Source organism: Myxine glutinosa, chromosome 1, assembly GCF_964187855.1.
Source record: "Myxine glutinosa chromosome 1, kmMyxGlut1.1, whole genome shotgun sequence".
Classification (NCBI taxonomy): Eukaryota; Metazoa; Chordata; class Myxini; order Myxiniformes; family Myxinidae; genus Myxine; species Myxine glutinosa.
Genome location: NC_136261.1, coordinates 90,120,444 through 90,135,303, shown reverse-complemented (window position 1 = coordinate 90,135,303; position 14,860 = coordinate 90,120,444). Strand labels below are relative to the sequence as shown.

General features: G+C 44.4%; 1 protein-coding gene across 2 annotated transcripts in view; it reads left to right on the top strand.

The window, feature by feature from the left end:
* Positions 1-14,860, top strand: part of LOC137426009 (sphingosine kinase 2) — an 87,158-nt gene that overhangs the window by 58,884 nt on the left and 13,414 nt on the right. For both annotated transcript variants that reach the window (XM_078774219.1, XM_068114734.2), the window contains exons 2-4: positions 6,646-6,777; positions 11,274-11,368; positions 13,366-13,481. In XM_078774219.1, the coding sequence (XP_078630345.1) occupies positions 6,663-6,777; positions 11,274-11,368; positions 13,366-13,481 (326 nt within the window). In that variant the 5' untranslated portion in view covers positions 6,646-6,662. The remainder of the gene's footprint in view (positions 1-6,645; positions 6,778-11,273; positions 11,369-13,365; positions 13,482-14,860) is intronic.

Here is a 14,860-nt window from a genome sequence, read left to right as displayed (position 1 = left end):
CTTGCCATTCAAAATCGCCGTTTGACGAGTATGGGCCTCCGTAGTCTTGCCATTCAAAATCGCCGTTTGACGAGTATGGGCCTCCGTAGTCTTGCCATTCAAAATCGCCATTTGACGAGTATGGGCCTCCGTAGTTTGTACCAAACGCGTGTCGCCCCCAGAGGATGCTGTACGCTCTTGAGAGACGTAGCGTGTACGTACCGCCGGGGTTTGGCGAGGCCCCAAAGTCCCTCGCGTTGCCCGGAGTCTAGTCAAGGACGCACGTTCCGTGTCCGATTGAGGATGAGACTGTTGTGGCTGTCCGGTGTCTCTTGCCAAGGTCGATTGGGCGACCAGGGGCCCGCAAGGCGGGGCACTGCCCATCAAAGCCGGTAAGGCGCCGTGTTCCGTGCTCGGCCCATAGGCTCCGCAATAAGCCCATTCAAGGTCGCGCGCGGCCGCGAGTGGTTTTCCGGCACACTTTTGCATAGTGCCCCTTTTGCGAGCACATATGGCATATTGCGTCCCGAGCCGGACACACTGGCCGGGGATGTCGTTGACCCCCACAGAAGTAGCATGCGGCTCCGCGTAAGGCTTTGGGTCTGACCGTAGCGGCAGCCGTCAGGATCCCCGGATCCTCCGCCGGGGCTACCTGGAGTTCCGCGAGCGTGTCCGCTCCCGGTTCGTCGGCGGTAGCACTCTCCGGCCGTGCGTGTAGTGAGGTCCCCGCCAAGAGGCGCGTGCGATCATAGTCGTTCGACTGCAGCCACGCTTCGGTGTATACTTTTCCTTGTTCTAGAGCCGCCGTGAAGGTCAGGTCGGTCTTCTCCAAGAGCTTGAGCCTGAGGTCCTGAGAGGAGACTCCGGAGACGAAAGCGTCTAGGAGAAGGTCATCTTGAACCTGCTCGTGAGTCCGTGGCTCTTGGGTGCTGTCTAGCAGGAGTTGCCGGAGCTCCTGGGCATAGTGATCCATCGACTCGTTTGGTTGCTGGCGTCGTGATGATAGCAAATGCCGAGCATATATCACGCTCTTTTGCTTTATGTACAATCGCTTGAGCTCCGCAACAGCGAGGTCGTACGTCGCACATCGTGCAATACTGTTGTACACCTTGTAGTCGACTCTGGACTGGAGCACTGCTAGCTTCGCGGCAGCTGTCGGCTCGGTGTCCTGGTCAGCGAACTGATTCTCCAAAGTTTTCAACCAGTGAGTCAGTTGCAAACCAGCATCCGGGGCTTGCGGGTCGGCGCAGAATTGCGAAACCGCCAGCATCTTGCTTCCCGCCATGTCCGTAGATTTTAATGGAATTAAGTGTTGTGGAAATCATTCAAGACCACAACTTTAGTCCATCTGTTGGTTTAATTCCATTAAGACCTTTGACATCATTCTGCAAATACAGGGATGCAATAGAAATAAGGTTTGGCATCACATAGGTCAATCCATAATATAGTTCAATGAAAGCAAGCGTAATATTATATGCGGTACGTACCGTTAGCGAGTCTACTAGTCAATATAACATGTCACAGGAGAAGTCGCCAAGAGCAGCGGCTGCATCGGGTCTTATAGCCGCGCCCCCCTAGCGGTGTCAACGAGCAGCGAGCATCACCTGGGTTCAGCATTAATACGATTTCACTACAGTCCGCATTGCTGTTATTGTTGTGTTGCCCCATTCAGTTGTGGTTGAACAGACCAGTGGCAAGATAGCTGATTAATCTCACAGGAGCAACCAAGAGATCCCTCACATCCAAGATGTTGTGTTCTTGCCGATGTGAAGCCAGGACTGTGCATGATGTGTCTTCCATGATGTGTTTTATTGTGTGAAGTGGCCTGGAAGTGGTTGCAGGTGTTGTCATCAAGTCTATGTTTGTAGGTGTCCACAGCAAAGGCATGAAAGGTGCACATGATCAGATCTGGGGAGTATTGTTTCTCTGTATCATCGATGGGTGGGGGTTTTGTGTCCAAGATGCTGTTTAGGCCCATGTTGTTTATTGTGTTTATGGTGATGTGGGTGTGGATGTTATTTTGTAGTTTCCGTTGTTTGTTGGGGATGTTACGAAGGATGTCACTGTGGTGTCCTTGTGGTGTAGTTTTAATGTGTCTGTCTCGGGGCCTGTGGATTGGTGTACATACCGTGGCATGGGTGATTAGACTTGGCATTTGCTATTGCAAGGAACTGTGCACCTCTCATGTCTGAATGATCTTTGATTTTTAGCATTTTACTTCTGTGTGTAGGTGCTCGGTGGGTATTGTTAATGTGCAACCTGTGATGATGTGAAGGGCATTTGTTTTGTGTGGTCTGTATGGTGTTGAGATTTGTTTGATCTGGGCCGGAGGCCCAAAATGAGCTGGCATAGTTGATGACTGTACTGTTTGTATGTTAGTGATGTTGTTTCTGTGTGGTGCCCGAAAGCAGTGCCTGTAAGTGCCATAAGTGTGTTCAGTGAAGGTGTGCGTTTATTTTTTATTTATTTATGTTTTTGATGTGATCTGAGAATGATATGGATGTGTTAAAAGTGACGTGGAGTATTTTTGTTTGGTGTGTGTGTGGAATGGGGATGTCGTTCAGTGTGATGTGTGGTGCAGCACTATGTTTCTTGGTGTAATTTGTTAGAAGAGCGACTGCTGATTTTGAGTTTGACTTTTAGTCTGTTGATGGTGAGCCAGGTTTGTAGGGTGCTGAGGAGGGGTTGAAGTTGTGCTGTGGCGGTGTTGATGTTGCTATGAGTAAAGGTGATGGTTATATCGTCCACATGTGAGGCGAATTGATATTCTCGGGTGGTTGTGAATGTCGTGCATGAACAGTTTAAAGAGTGTGGGGGAGAGGACTGAGCCTTTTTTTTTTTTTTTTTTTTTGTATACAAGATCGAGGCTCGTGAAAGAGCTAACATTAATCACACAAAAAGACAAACCGACACACAAAACACAAAAAACAAGGGGAGCGGCAGACAAGATGGGGAGAGAGAGGGAAGGACACAAAAGAGAGGGGGAAGAGGGGGATTGAAGGACTTGAAGCCTTGAAGGACTCCCTTCAGAAAGTATTGCGTGCGTGATGACCTGCCGTGAAAAATTATGAAAGACTGTCTGCATGATGGGTCATTGGCCAGCCAGCATTTGGTGTTGTTGTGCCTGTTTGTGTTGAGTATTTTGTTTGTGAGTAAGAGCTTTGGGAGTGTGTCAAACGCTTTGCTGATGTCTACTGTGGTAAGAATAGTGCGTTTTGGTGGTTTTCTATTGTTGAAACCTTCAAATGTGTTTTGTGTGATGTTTGTGAGGAGAGTGGTGGTGAAGTGGTTTGGTCTGAATCCATGTTGGGTGTGTGAGAGAGGGATGTGAGGGCTTGTGAGTGTAAGTACAAGGCATTCTGTAACTTTGGAGGGTGTGTAAAGTAATGTGATAGGTCTGTAAGAGGCTGCTTTGGTGGGATCTTTGTTTAGTTTAAGGAGGGCAATGATTTTGCCTAGTTTCCAAATTTGGGGAATTCTTGAGTGTTTTTTTTTTTTTTTTTTTTTGTATACAAGATCGAGGCTCGTGAAAGAGCGAACATTAATCACACAGAAAGACAAACAGACACACAAAACAAATAACATCGGGAGCGGTAGACAAGATGGGGAGAGAGGGGGAAGGACACAAACACAACATTTGAGAGCAGGGACCGAGAGACATGGAGACATCGAGAGAACTGTGGGAGGGTGTGGGAGGGAGAGGGCTTTGGGGGGGAGGCATGGGAAGGGGGGGGGGGGGGTGGGAGAGGTATAAAACATATGGACACTGCCAAGACTTCCAGGAAAGAAGTTGGAATTTCAAACAAGGTGGATCTGGGGTGAATTAGTGGGGGTAGAAAAGATCAAGGTTTTGGATGGGGGAAGATAAGAGATGGTGGTGAACAGCTGTTTTGAAGACCTGGAGGGAGGAGTGTGATTGAAGTGAGTGTGGGAGTTTGTTCCAGAGGCGGGAGAAAAGAGGAATGAAAGAGTGAAGGTGAGCAGAGAGCCGAGATTTCGGCAGTTTAACCATCAGAGGGTGGCTGGCAGATCTTGTGCGACCTGTAGGAATATTTGGGGGACAGAGCACAGAGAGAGCTGGGGGAGCAAGGCCGGAGAGGAGTCGGTAGAAGACAGAAAGACCACCTACCTGCCTGCGGTGAGTGAGTGAAAGGCCCTCAGAGATAGCTTCATCGCGGGAGATTCCAATGATTCTGAAAGCTTTGGATTCAACAGCGTGAAGCCGAGCCAGGTGTGAGGCAGGAGCACCAGCCCATAGGGGAGAACAGTATTCCATTGAGCTGCGGATGAAAGCCTTGTATGTGGTGAGGAGCTCAGGTGTGCCTAGGAAGGACTTCGCACGACGGAGGATGCCCAGTCGGCGACTGGCTTTGGAGGCCAGCTTGGAAATGTGGTTTTCCCAAGAAAGATCATGGCAGATGGTGAGACCCAAAAGCTTGAGCGACAGAACTTCTTGGAGAGGATTGTTGAGAAATGCACATTTCCCTGAGTGTTGGTCAGGGAAATTGGTTATATTTGTGAGGGCTGATATGCCATGTGGTGCAATGTGTTTTCAATGTAAATTGGAGATATTGGCAGGGAGCCTCCGAGTTTTTGACGTTTTAGATTATTTTTGTTTTTTGTGCAGGAGTGAATGGCATGATGGTGGTGTCAAGTTGGTAGCTGAGTTTGCGTCTTGTAATACATCTTTCTTCTTTTCTGGGTCATATGTGACTTGTTATTCTGTTGTTATTTTCTGCCTGTTTTTGTTGTTCTTGTTGGGGGTTGATTTTTAAAATGTGCACCCATTGGTCGGACAGCTGTCGGACCCCACCCACATTTGTCGCTTGACTCCACCCACCGTAGCACCCAGCCAAAATAATATGGCTGCCATCTTGATTTTCTGGTGGGTTTAAGACATCAGGCCTGTTGGCCTCTGCTAATTATGCACTGCCCGGGTTTGATGCGTCAGATTTCCATTGGCTTTGCTTTGGTCGAGGGACCCTGAAAAATATAATCATAGATTAAATATTATTAGTAAGGTTTAATCAAGCCTATCAGCATGCTTTTTATTTGGTGCAGTTGGTGCAGTCAGTTGGTGCAGTCCACGTCAGTGACCTGTGCTATCACCTCGGACCACTTCTGTGTCACCAGCCACCTGAGTATTGCTGTTCCTCGTCTTCAGCCCACCTTCATCACTGCCTGCAACATTCGTGCCATCGACCGTTCCGCCTTTCTGCGTTTTTTTTTTTTTGCGTTTGTTTTTGTGTTCCAGCGTTCCTTTCGTGCCATCGACCGTTCCATGCTTTTTAGACCGTTTTATTCATCTACCCTAAACCAATAGCGTTACATATTTTTTGAACCAACCCACATTGGGGTTAAACAATCCATGACTGTGATGAATTGGATTGTTCTGATATAACTGTGGCAGAGGGTGACATGGATGAGAGGTGTTTCCCAATCGCATGTTCAATTTTGAAGAGTGCTTTAAATGCGCGTTTCCCGATCGGCCCATTATCGGATACTGGAAACCAGAAATGCACGTTTCCCAATTGGCCTGTTACTGGATACTGGAAACCGGAAATGTGCATTTCCCAATTGACCTGTTACTGGATACCGGATACTGGAAACCTGAAATGCGCGTTTCCCAATCGGCCTGTTACTGGATACTGGAAACCTGAAATGCGTGTTTCCCAATCGGCCCGTTACTGGATTTTTTTCGTCCCAGGAATGACCACAGTGCGGTCATTCTTGTTTAGCATGATGAGAAAATTGTCATGTTTATAGAAAAAAGGATTAAAAAATTTTTTTTTGTGTATACAACATCGAGGCTCGTGTAAGAGCTAACATTAATTACAAAAAAACAAACGGACACATAAAACATTTAATAAAGTGAGTGGAAGACAAGATGGGGGAGAGAGGGAAGCACACAAGTACAACAGTAGAGAACAGGGACATCGGGAGATCTGTGGGAGGGAGAGGGATTGGGGGGGATAATTTAAATGGATGATTTAAATAGGGGAGGTTGGGAGGGATTGATTTAGATAGAGATTTATGACAATAAAAGTAATATCGTTGGCATCAAACTTGTGCTGAAAGCATTTGTATTGCTCCTCTCACTGTTCAATCACTGAGCAATTTGGACAATTTCGTTTCAACGAATTTTATGAACTATTGCAAATCATCGGAGTCAACACTGGGCATCATTTCTGTTGTACATTTGCAATCTTTTGAGGAGGGGTAAGGGGAGGCGAGGGATAGGTTAAATCATTTTAAAGTGAGTGGTTGTATATGTTGCACGACAATGATATTCTTGTGTGTGATGAGGCAGAAGGGGTGGGGTGATGAGGGAGAAAGATCAAAGCAGAGTCACCATCCAATTCTGGGTTATTTTGCTGTAATAATAAATCCAAGGTACAAAACATGAGATGCAAGCCTGGTGCAATCCACAGCACTGCTCATGGCAATCGGAAGTGTTGAAAAAATAGGGACACTGTTTTGCACCTGGTGGGTAGAGGCTGCATCTCCACTTAGTATTATTGTTATTCAGGCTGGCTTCTAAGTTTTAATGTTATTCTTATAGTTATCCTGAATTTTAATAGTGGCAGTTTTTCTTGTAACGTACGCGATGTAGAGAGTTGTACTGGAGTTTTACATTTCCAGCATTGGTTGTTACTCTGCTTACAGGACATTCACACAGGCGGATGCTGCTACTGGTGAACCCTTGCAGTGGCACGGGGCGTGCGATTGCACGCTGCCGACAGATTGTGTTACCGATACTCGAAGAGGCAGGCATTGAATATGAGCTGAAAGTTACAGGCAAGTCAATTAAAAACAAGTGTTGGATGAAATTAAAATTGGTACTAGAAATTGGCACCCTCTTGGTCTTTTTATGTGACGACCATTCCCAGGATTGGAGTGTTTGTGTGTGTGTGTGTGTGCGTGCGTGTGCGCGCGCATGTACATATATACTAGCTCGGCTCGCTGCGCTCGCCTCACCATGCGTCGTTACAGAGGAACAGGCTTCTTTTAGTTGAGGATAATGGCTGTGCCTGAGTTGCTGTGTTGTCATTATTTACACCAATCATAATACAATTATTTTACACAAATTTATTTGTAGTTTACATTTTTTACATTGTTGATTTTACTTGTGATTTTACATTTTTATAAGCAATTTAGGTTGAAAAAATATTTGTAGAATTTAAAAAAACCCCTCAGCACATACATACTTGCAGGCTGTTCCCCCCTCTGGGCCAGTGCTCCTGTCTCACACCTAGCTCGGCTTCACGCTGTTGAAACAAAAGCTTTCGGAATCATTGGAATCTCCTGCGATAAAGCTAACTCCGCGGGCAGGCAGGTTGGTGGTCTTTCTGTCTTCTACCGACTCCTCTCCGGCCTTGCTCCCCCAGCTCTCTCTGTGCTCTGTCCCCCAAATATTCCAACAGGTCGCACAAGATCTGCCAGCAACCCTCTTATGGTTAAACTGCCAAAATCAAGACCCTCTGCTCACCACTCTTTCATTGCCCTTTTCTCCCGCCTATGGAACAAACTCTCTCACTCCCTTCAATCCCACTCCTCCCTCCAGGTCTTTAAAACAACTGTTCACCACCATCTCTTATCTTCCCCCATCCAAAACCTTGATCTTTTCTACCCCCGCTAATTCACCCCAGTTACACTTTTTTGAAATTCCATCTTCTTTCCTGGAAGTCCTTGCAGTGTCTATATGTTTTATACCTCTTCCACCTCCCCCCAAGCCCTCTCTCTCCCACAGTTCTCTCGATGTCTCTGCTCTCAAATGTTGTGTTTGTGTCCTTCCCCCTCTCCCCATCTTGTCTACCACTCCCCTTATTTTGTGTTTTATGTGTCGGTTTGACTTTTTGTGTGATTAATGTTAGCTCTTTCACGAGCCTCGATCTTGAAAACAAAAAAAATAAATACGGGAGGGGTAGGTGCATACTGGAAGTTGGGGACGATTACACCTCACCACCACGTTATTAAAAACACCTCACCACCACATATTTCAAAACACCTCACCAACACGTAATTCAAAACACCTCACCACCACATAATTCAAAACACCTCACCACCACATAATTAAAAACACCTCACCACCACATAATTCAAAACACCTCACCACCACATAATTCAAAACACGTCACCACCACGAAATTCAAAACACCTCACCACCACATAATTCAAAACACCTCACCACCACATAATTAAAAACACCTCACCACCACGAAATTCAAAACACCTCACCAACAACGTTATTAAAAACACTTCACAGCCATGGAAACAAAAGTTTGAGGAAGTAGTTCAGTGACAACACAGATACTGCTCAGATATGTAGACATATAGATGGACGACTGTACCTGAGTTGCTGTTTTGTCATGGTTTACACCAATCAAAATACAAACAATTATTTTGCACAAATGTATTTGTAATATACGTGATATTACATCTTTCAAATAATTGAAGTTGAAGATTTGTTGGAAAAATAATTTTTTTTCAAAAACATTTTCAAAAAATAAAAAACTTTCCCCCCCAAATATATATATATATATATATATATATATATATATATATATATATATATATATATATATATATATATATATATATATATATATATAAATAAATAAAATACCCTTAGGACATACACACGGGAGAGATAGGTGCATACCAGAAGTTTGGTACGATTTCACAAACGTTTGAGGGAGTAGTTCAGTGACAAGACATGACAAGACAGACACCGCACAGACATATACAGTGCATTCAGAAAGTATTCAGACCCCTTCACTTTTTTCACATTTTGTTATGTTGCAGCCTTATGCTGAAATCGTTTAAATTCATTTTTCCCCTCATAAATCTACACTCAATACCCCATAATGACAAAGAGAAAACAGAATTATAGAAAGTTTTGCAAATTTATTAAAAAGAAATAAATGAAATATCCCATTGACCTAAGTATTCAGACCCTTTGCTATGACACTTGAAATTTAGCTCAGGTGCCTTCCATTTCTCTTGATCATCTTTGAGATGTTTCTACACCTTGATTGGAGTCCACCTGTGGTAAATTCAATTGATTGGACATGATTTGGGAAGGCACACACCTGTCTATATAAGGTCTCTCAGCTCACAATGCATATCAGAGCAAAAACCAAGCCATGAGGTCGAAGGAACTGCCTGCAGAGCTCAGAGACAGGATTGTGATAAATTTCTGCTGCATTGAAGCTTCCCAAGAGCACAGTGGCCTCCACAATTCTTAAATGGAAGAAGCTTGGAACAACCAGGACTCTTCCTAGAGCTGGCCGCCCGGCCAAACTGAGCAATCGGGGGAGAAGGTCCTTGGTAAGGGAGGTGACCAATAACCCGATGGTCACTGGCTGAGCTCCAGAGATCCTGTGTGGAGATGGGAGAAACATCCAGAAGGACAACCATCACTGCAACACTCCACCGATCTGGGCTATATGGCAGAGTGGCCAGACGGAAGCCTCTCCTCAGTGAAAGACACATGAAAGCCCACTTGGAGTTTGCAAAAAAGCACCTAAAGGGCTCTCAGACTGTGAGAAACAGGATTCTGTTGTCTGATGAAACCAAAATTGAACTGTTTGGCCTCAATTCTAAGCACCATGTCTGGAGGAAACCAGGCACTGCTCATCACCTGCCCAATACCATCCCAGTGGTGAAGCATGGTGGTGGCAGCATCATGCTGTGGGGGTGTTTTTCAGCAGCAGGGACTGGCGGACTGGTCAGGGTTGAGGGAACAATGAACGGAGCAAAGTACAGAGATATCCTTAATGAAAACCTGAAACAGAGCGCTCAGGACCTCAGACTGGGCCGAAGGTTCACCTTCCAACAGGACAATGACCCTAAGCACACAGCCAAGACAATGCAGGAGTGGCTTAGGGACAACTCTGTGAAGGTCCTTGAGTGGCCCAGCCAGAGCCCTGACTTGAACCCAATCGAACATCTCTGGAGAGACCTGAAAATGGCTGTTCACCGACGGTCCCCATCCAACCTGACAGAGCTTGAGAGGATCTGCATAGAAGAATGGCAGAAAATCCCCAAATCCAGGTGTGCAAAGCTTGTCGCGTCATACCCCAAGAAGACTCGAGGCTGTAATCGCTGCCAAAGGTGCTTCAACTATGTACTGAGTTAAGGGTCTGAGTACTTATGTCAATGTGATATTTCAGTTTTTTCTTTTTAATAAATTTGCAAAACTTTCTAAAATCCTGTTTTCTCTTTGTCATTATGGGGTATTGAGTGTAGATTGATGAGGGAAAAAATGAATTTAAATTATTTCAACATAAGGCTGCAACATAACAAAATGTGAAAAAGTGATGAGGCCTGAATACTTTCTGAATGCACTGTATATATGTGTGTGTATATATATATATATATATACATACACATGTAAAGCACCTTTTGACTTGGTGGACCAGCAAAGCATAGATTATGTCTCACCTCAGCCAAAACTTCACAACCTTTGAACAACAATGGTCGTCTGCCATCCAATACATTGTCTCTGCCCTGCCAAACCAAAACCGGTGGTGGAATGAATGAAAAATGAATGATCGTTTTAAGGCCATTTTCCCCGCTAGAGCGGGGGTTAGCCTTGCGGGCCCCATGTCAACCATGGTTCCCTGTTTGAGGCAATGTTTTTATGGCTGGATGCCCTTCTTGAATGCAGTTGGCAATAAATTATAACCCCAATAAATGGCCCTTCCAACTTAATGGTAGCAACAGCATGACATGACGTGATTCTGCGCCTGCATACCACATCACCTCCAATGCCGGAAGCTTCTGTGGGCACACTCATTAAATACCGAGATTTACTGGTCACAAATAAAGGACAGTGGTGCTGCCAATCATGGTTTCACCCTTATGATTTTCCTCAGGACAGCACACCACAATCATTTATTTGTGACCACAAACCAGATACAGATATAATGAAACACCTCCTGACCTGGTGGAGCAGCAAAGCATACGTCGTTTCTCACCACAGCCGAAACGCAGGCACAGCATGATGTCATGTCACGTTGCTGCTACCTTTAGTTCGCTTTCGCCAAAAAGCTTTCTTCGGCTCGAAGAGCATGGGGGGGGGGGGGGGGGGGGGGAGTTCATTTATTTGATAATCCTAGCCATCTGGGGTAATTCCTGACATGATCTGGTTCCAGCAGGAAAGAAGTTCAGAAACTTCTTCCTTTTTCTCCAAGCTACCATATTACTGTGGTTGTTGTTTTATTTCATCCTGAGTTTTTTGGCTTTCTGAATGTGGCTGTGTGAGAAATGTCATACGTTGCTGTGTGCAGAGAGACAGAACCATGCCTGGGAAATGGTTCAGAGTCTGAAGCTGGAGGAGTGGGATGCTCTGGTCATCGTGTCAGGAGATGGTCTTCTTTACGAGGTTGGTTCCTTGAGTTTGTCTCCATGCTAGAGAAATGTAGGAGTTGTGGCATTCTATGCGTCAGCTGAAATGGAAGTGACCATGTGACATTGAGAATGCATTGGAGTTTGCTCCATGGTGCTAATCTTTGGCAAAGTTTATATTTATTTATTTTGTGAACCCACCCCAACCCTTACCCCCTGAATCCAACCATGCCATAACTCATGACAAAAAAAAACAATCACTTCTATTGCGAGTGTCACATTAGGAATATTAGATGATTATTTATTACCTCCACCACCAAAGGTGGATGGAGGTTATGTTTTCACTCCTGTTTGTCTGTTTGTGAACAGGATATTTCAAAAAGGTTTGGATGGATTCGGACGAAATTTGGTGGCGAGGTTGGGTATGTAACATGGGCGAAATAATTAGATTTTGGTGAAGATCCGAATCCGGATCTGGATCCGGGAATTTTTTAAAAAGCGATTCTTCACCATTAAGAGATGGGGAAAAAATTGATGTGTAGCACAATATCTCAAAAGGTTGTGCACAAATTCGGATTAAACTTGGTGGACAGGTTGTGTGTATGACGAGGACGAAATGTTTTGATTTTGGTGAAGTTCTGAATACGGATCCGGATACGAATCCGGATACGAGAGTTTTTAAATTTTTAAGTGATTCTTCATCATTGAGTGAAAGGGCCAAACACCATATACAGTGCATTCAGAAAGTATTCAGACCCCTTCACTTTTTTCACATTTTGTTATGTTGCAGCCTTATGCTGAAATCGTTTAAATTCATTTTTTCCCTCATCAATCTACACTCAAAACCCCATAATGCCAAAGAGAAAACAGGATTTTAGAAAGTTTTGCAAATTTATTAAAAGAAAAAACTGAAATATCACATTTACAGAAGTATTCATACCCTTTGCTATGACACTTGACATTTAGCTCAGGTGCCTCCCATTTCCTCTTGATCATCTTTGAGATGTTTCTACACTTTGATTGGAGTCCACCTGGGTAAATTCAATTTATTGGACATGATTTGGAAAGGCACACACCTGTCTATATGAGGTCTCACAGCTGACAATGTATATCAGAGCAAAATCCAAGCCATGAGGTCGAAGGAACTGCCTGCAGAGCTCAGAGACAGGATTGTGTCGAGGCACAGATCTGGGGAAGCCTACAAACATAGCTACACATGTTCCTCAAACAGTAGGTCAGATCCATATCAGTACTGGACAGCTCCCAGGCCTTTGATATGACATAGCAATAACCCTTGCTTTCTAAATTTTCATCCAGTGGCATTCAGGGCCCACTTCCTGATTGTTTGACAGATTTCCTCCATGCAAGGAAGCAGTGTATTGTGCTATATGACATTCTTTCCACTGTTTGAGTGTGTCATCACCACGACAGAACTCTTCAGTTGCTGTTGTCACCATTGGTCAATGAAATTCCGACGTGAGAGGTTTGATACTTCTGATTGACGCTCAGCAGACGGGATAGTGGATCTGCAATCATTTGAGTGCGGGGGTATACACAACTTTGAAGTCTGAAGACTACAGATGGAGTACCCATTTCTCTATCCGGGCACATTTGTGGTGAAATCTCCCCAAGGATGATGTAGACTCATCACAAACTCCAAACGAAATCAGTTGGATCTTTTATTCATCCATGCTCGGCGTTCCCACTTCCGGTTGCACTGATTCTGGTCAAAGACATGCTGCGGTAATGTCCATAGAGTACGCAACACTATTCTCATTATTTCTTATTTGTTACACAAGCTTTGATCTATAAGCAATTTGGGGGTGTGTGGAGGAGGGAGGGGGGTGCGGGGAAGGTGATAGAGGAGGGTATTTGAAATGCCTTGGAAATTTATGTTGTTAATAATTTTCTAGAATGCTCATAGATCTCAAACCTGTATCGATGTTTTTTTCATCAGTGTTTCAGTGCAAGTCTGTGTCAATAAACCCTTGTTCAAAAGCGTTTCTCTGGCCCTTTTCTGAACCCTGTGCTTAGGTTATCAATGGGTTGATGGCCAGGTCGGATTGGGAGCAAGCGATAAAAATCCCACTCGGCATTGTTCCTGCTGGCTCAGGAAACGCCTTGGCTGGTGCTATTAACCACTACACAGGGTGAGTCAATGTTGCCATCTGTGTTGCCTCTTTGTGATCTGATTGATGTCTTTGCCCCGATATGCATCCCGATGCATATATAAAAAGTAATGTGCGTGTTTATGGCGGAGATGTTTTTGTGTTGTAGTAACTACATTCCTGTGTATAAAGTGTTGTTCTTCATTTTAAATCCATCCAATACTTGAGATGTTTCCAAATGGTGATCTTTAAAATGATATTTTAAAATTTATCTCATACTAGCAAAGGCACCCAGCCGGGCAACACCAGGTCCCTCCTCCTACTCCTTTCTCTCCCTTATCCATCCCCTCCCCTGCATCCTCCCTCAGGACTCGCATCCACCCCTTTCCCTCCCTCCTCCCACCTCCTCCCAACCTACCCCTTCCCCTCCCTCCTTCCACCCTACCCCTTGCCTCCTCCCACCCCTTACCCTACTTCCTCTGACCCCATCCCTTCCCCTCCCTCCTCCTCCCAACCCCCTCCCTCCAGACTCCCAGTTTATCTGTCACACTTTATTATAAAGGGTTTCTACTATCGTAGGTTAATAAAAATGGTCTGTTCAAAAGATAATAATCAATTTAATTAAAAACCCTCTTTCCAATTTTGAAAAAGAAGAAGCTTTAATTGTTTCTTCATGCAGTAGTTCAAAGGGAAACTCTTATTCTACCGAAGCAGAAACTCTTTAGAAGGACACCGAAGCAGCACTCAAAATTATATACAGTAATATTTCTCAAAGCAATAAAAGTCATAGTGAGTATGAGCACACAAACAACAACAACGTGTTATAAAATATCCCTTTTCGTGGGTTTTACTTCATTTTACATCGTCGGTGATCCTCACAATAGGTATACAATATTATGTTTGTGAAGTACAACATGTCTTTTGATGAAACCCGTCAGCAAAGTGATGGGAGGCTCACCTAGTAAATTATAAATTATGATAAAATGACAAACAAACAATAATATCGCTCCAAGCTCCTAATAAAATGAAATGACATCCTAAATTAAAGCAGATCACACAAAAGGTGCAAATGAACAAACATCGAAAAATAGCACTTAAAGTTGAGCCACAAAGTAATTACAAATATTAAAGCCAAAAGACAAAACAGATGGAAAGGTAAGAACATGGTGAAAACATGGTGTGGTCCATTATCAAGCAGCTTGTAGAGCGCTCGCCAAGCGGCTTAAGCACTCCAACGAAATGGTTGATAAGAAACGGCTGGCTTGGCAAGCGATTGGCATTTCATGTTTATTAGGATCAGGCATTTGATGATGAGTGCTTTAACATCCAGAAACAGTTCCGACATGTTCCAAGGCAAAGCATTCTTGTCGGCCGAAGCAAAATGGCAGATTAAGGCCACTGTGAGGGGAACGGAACATAGG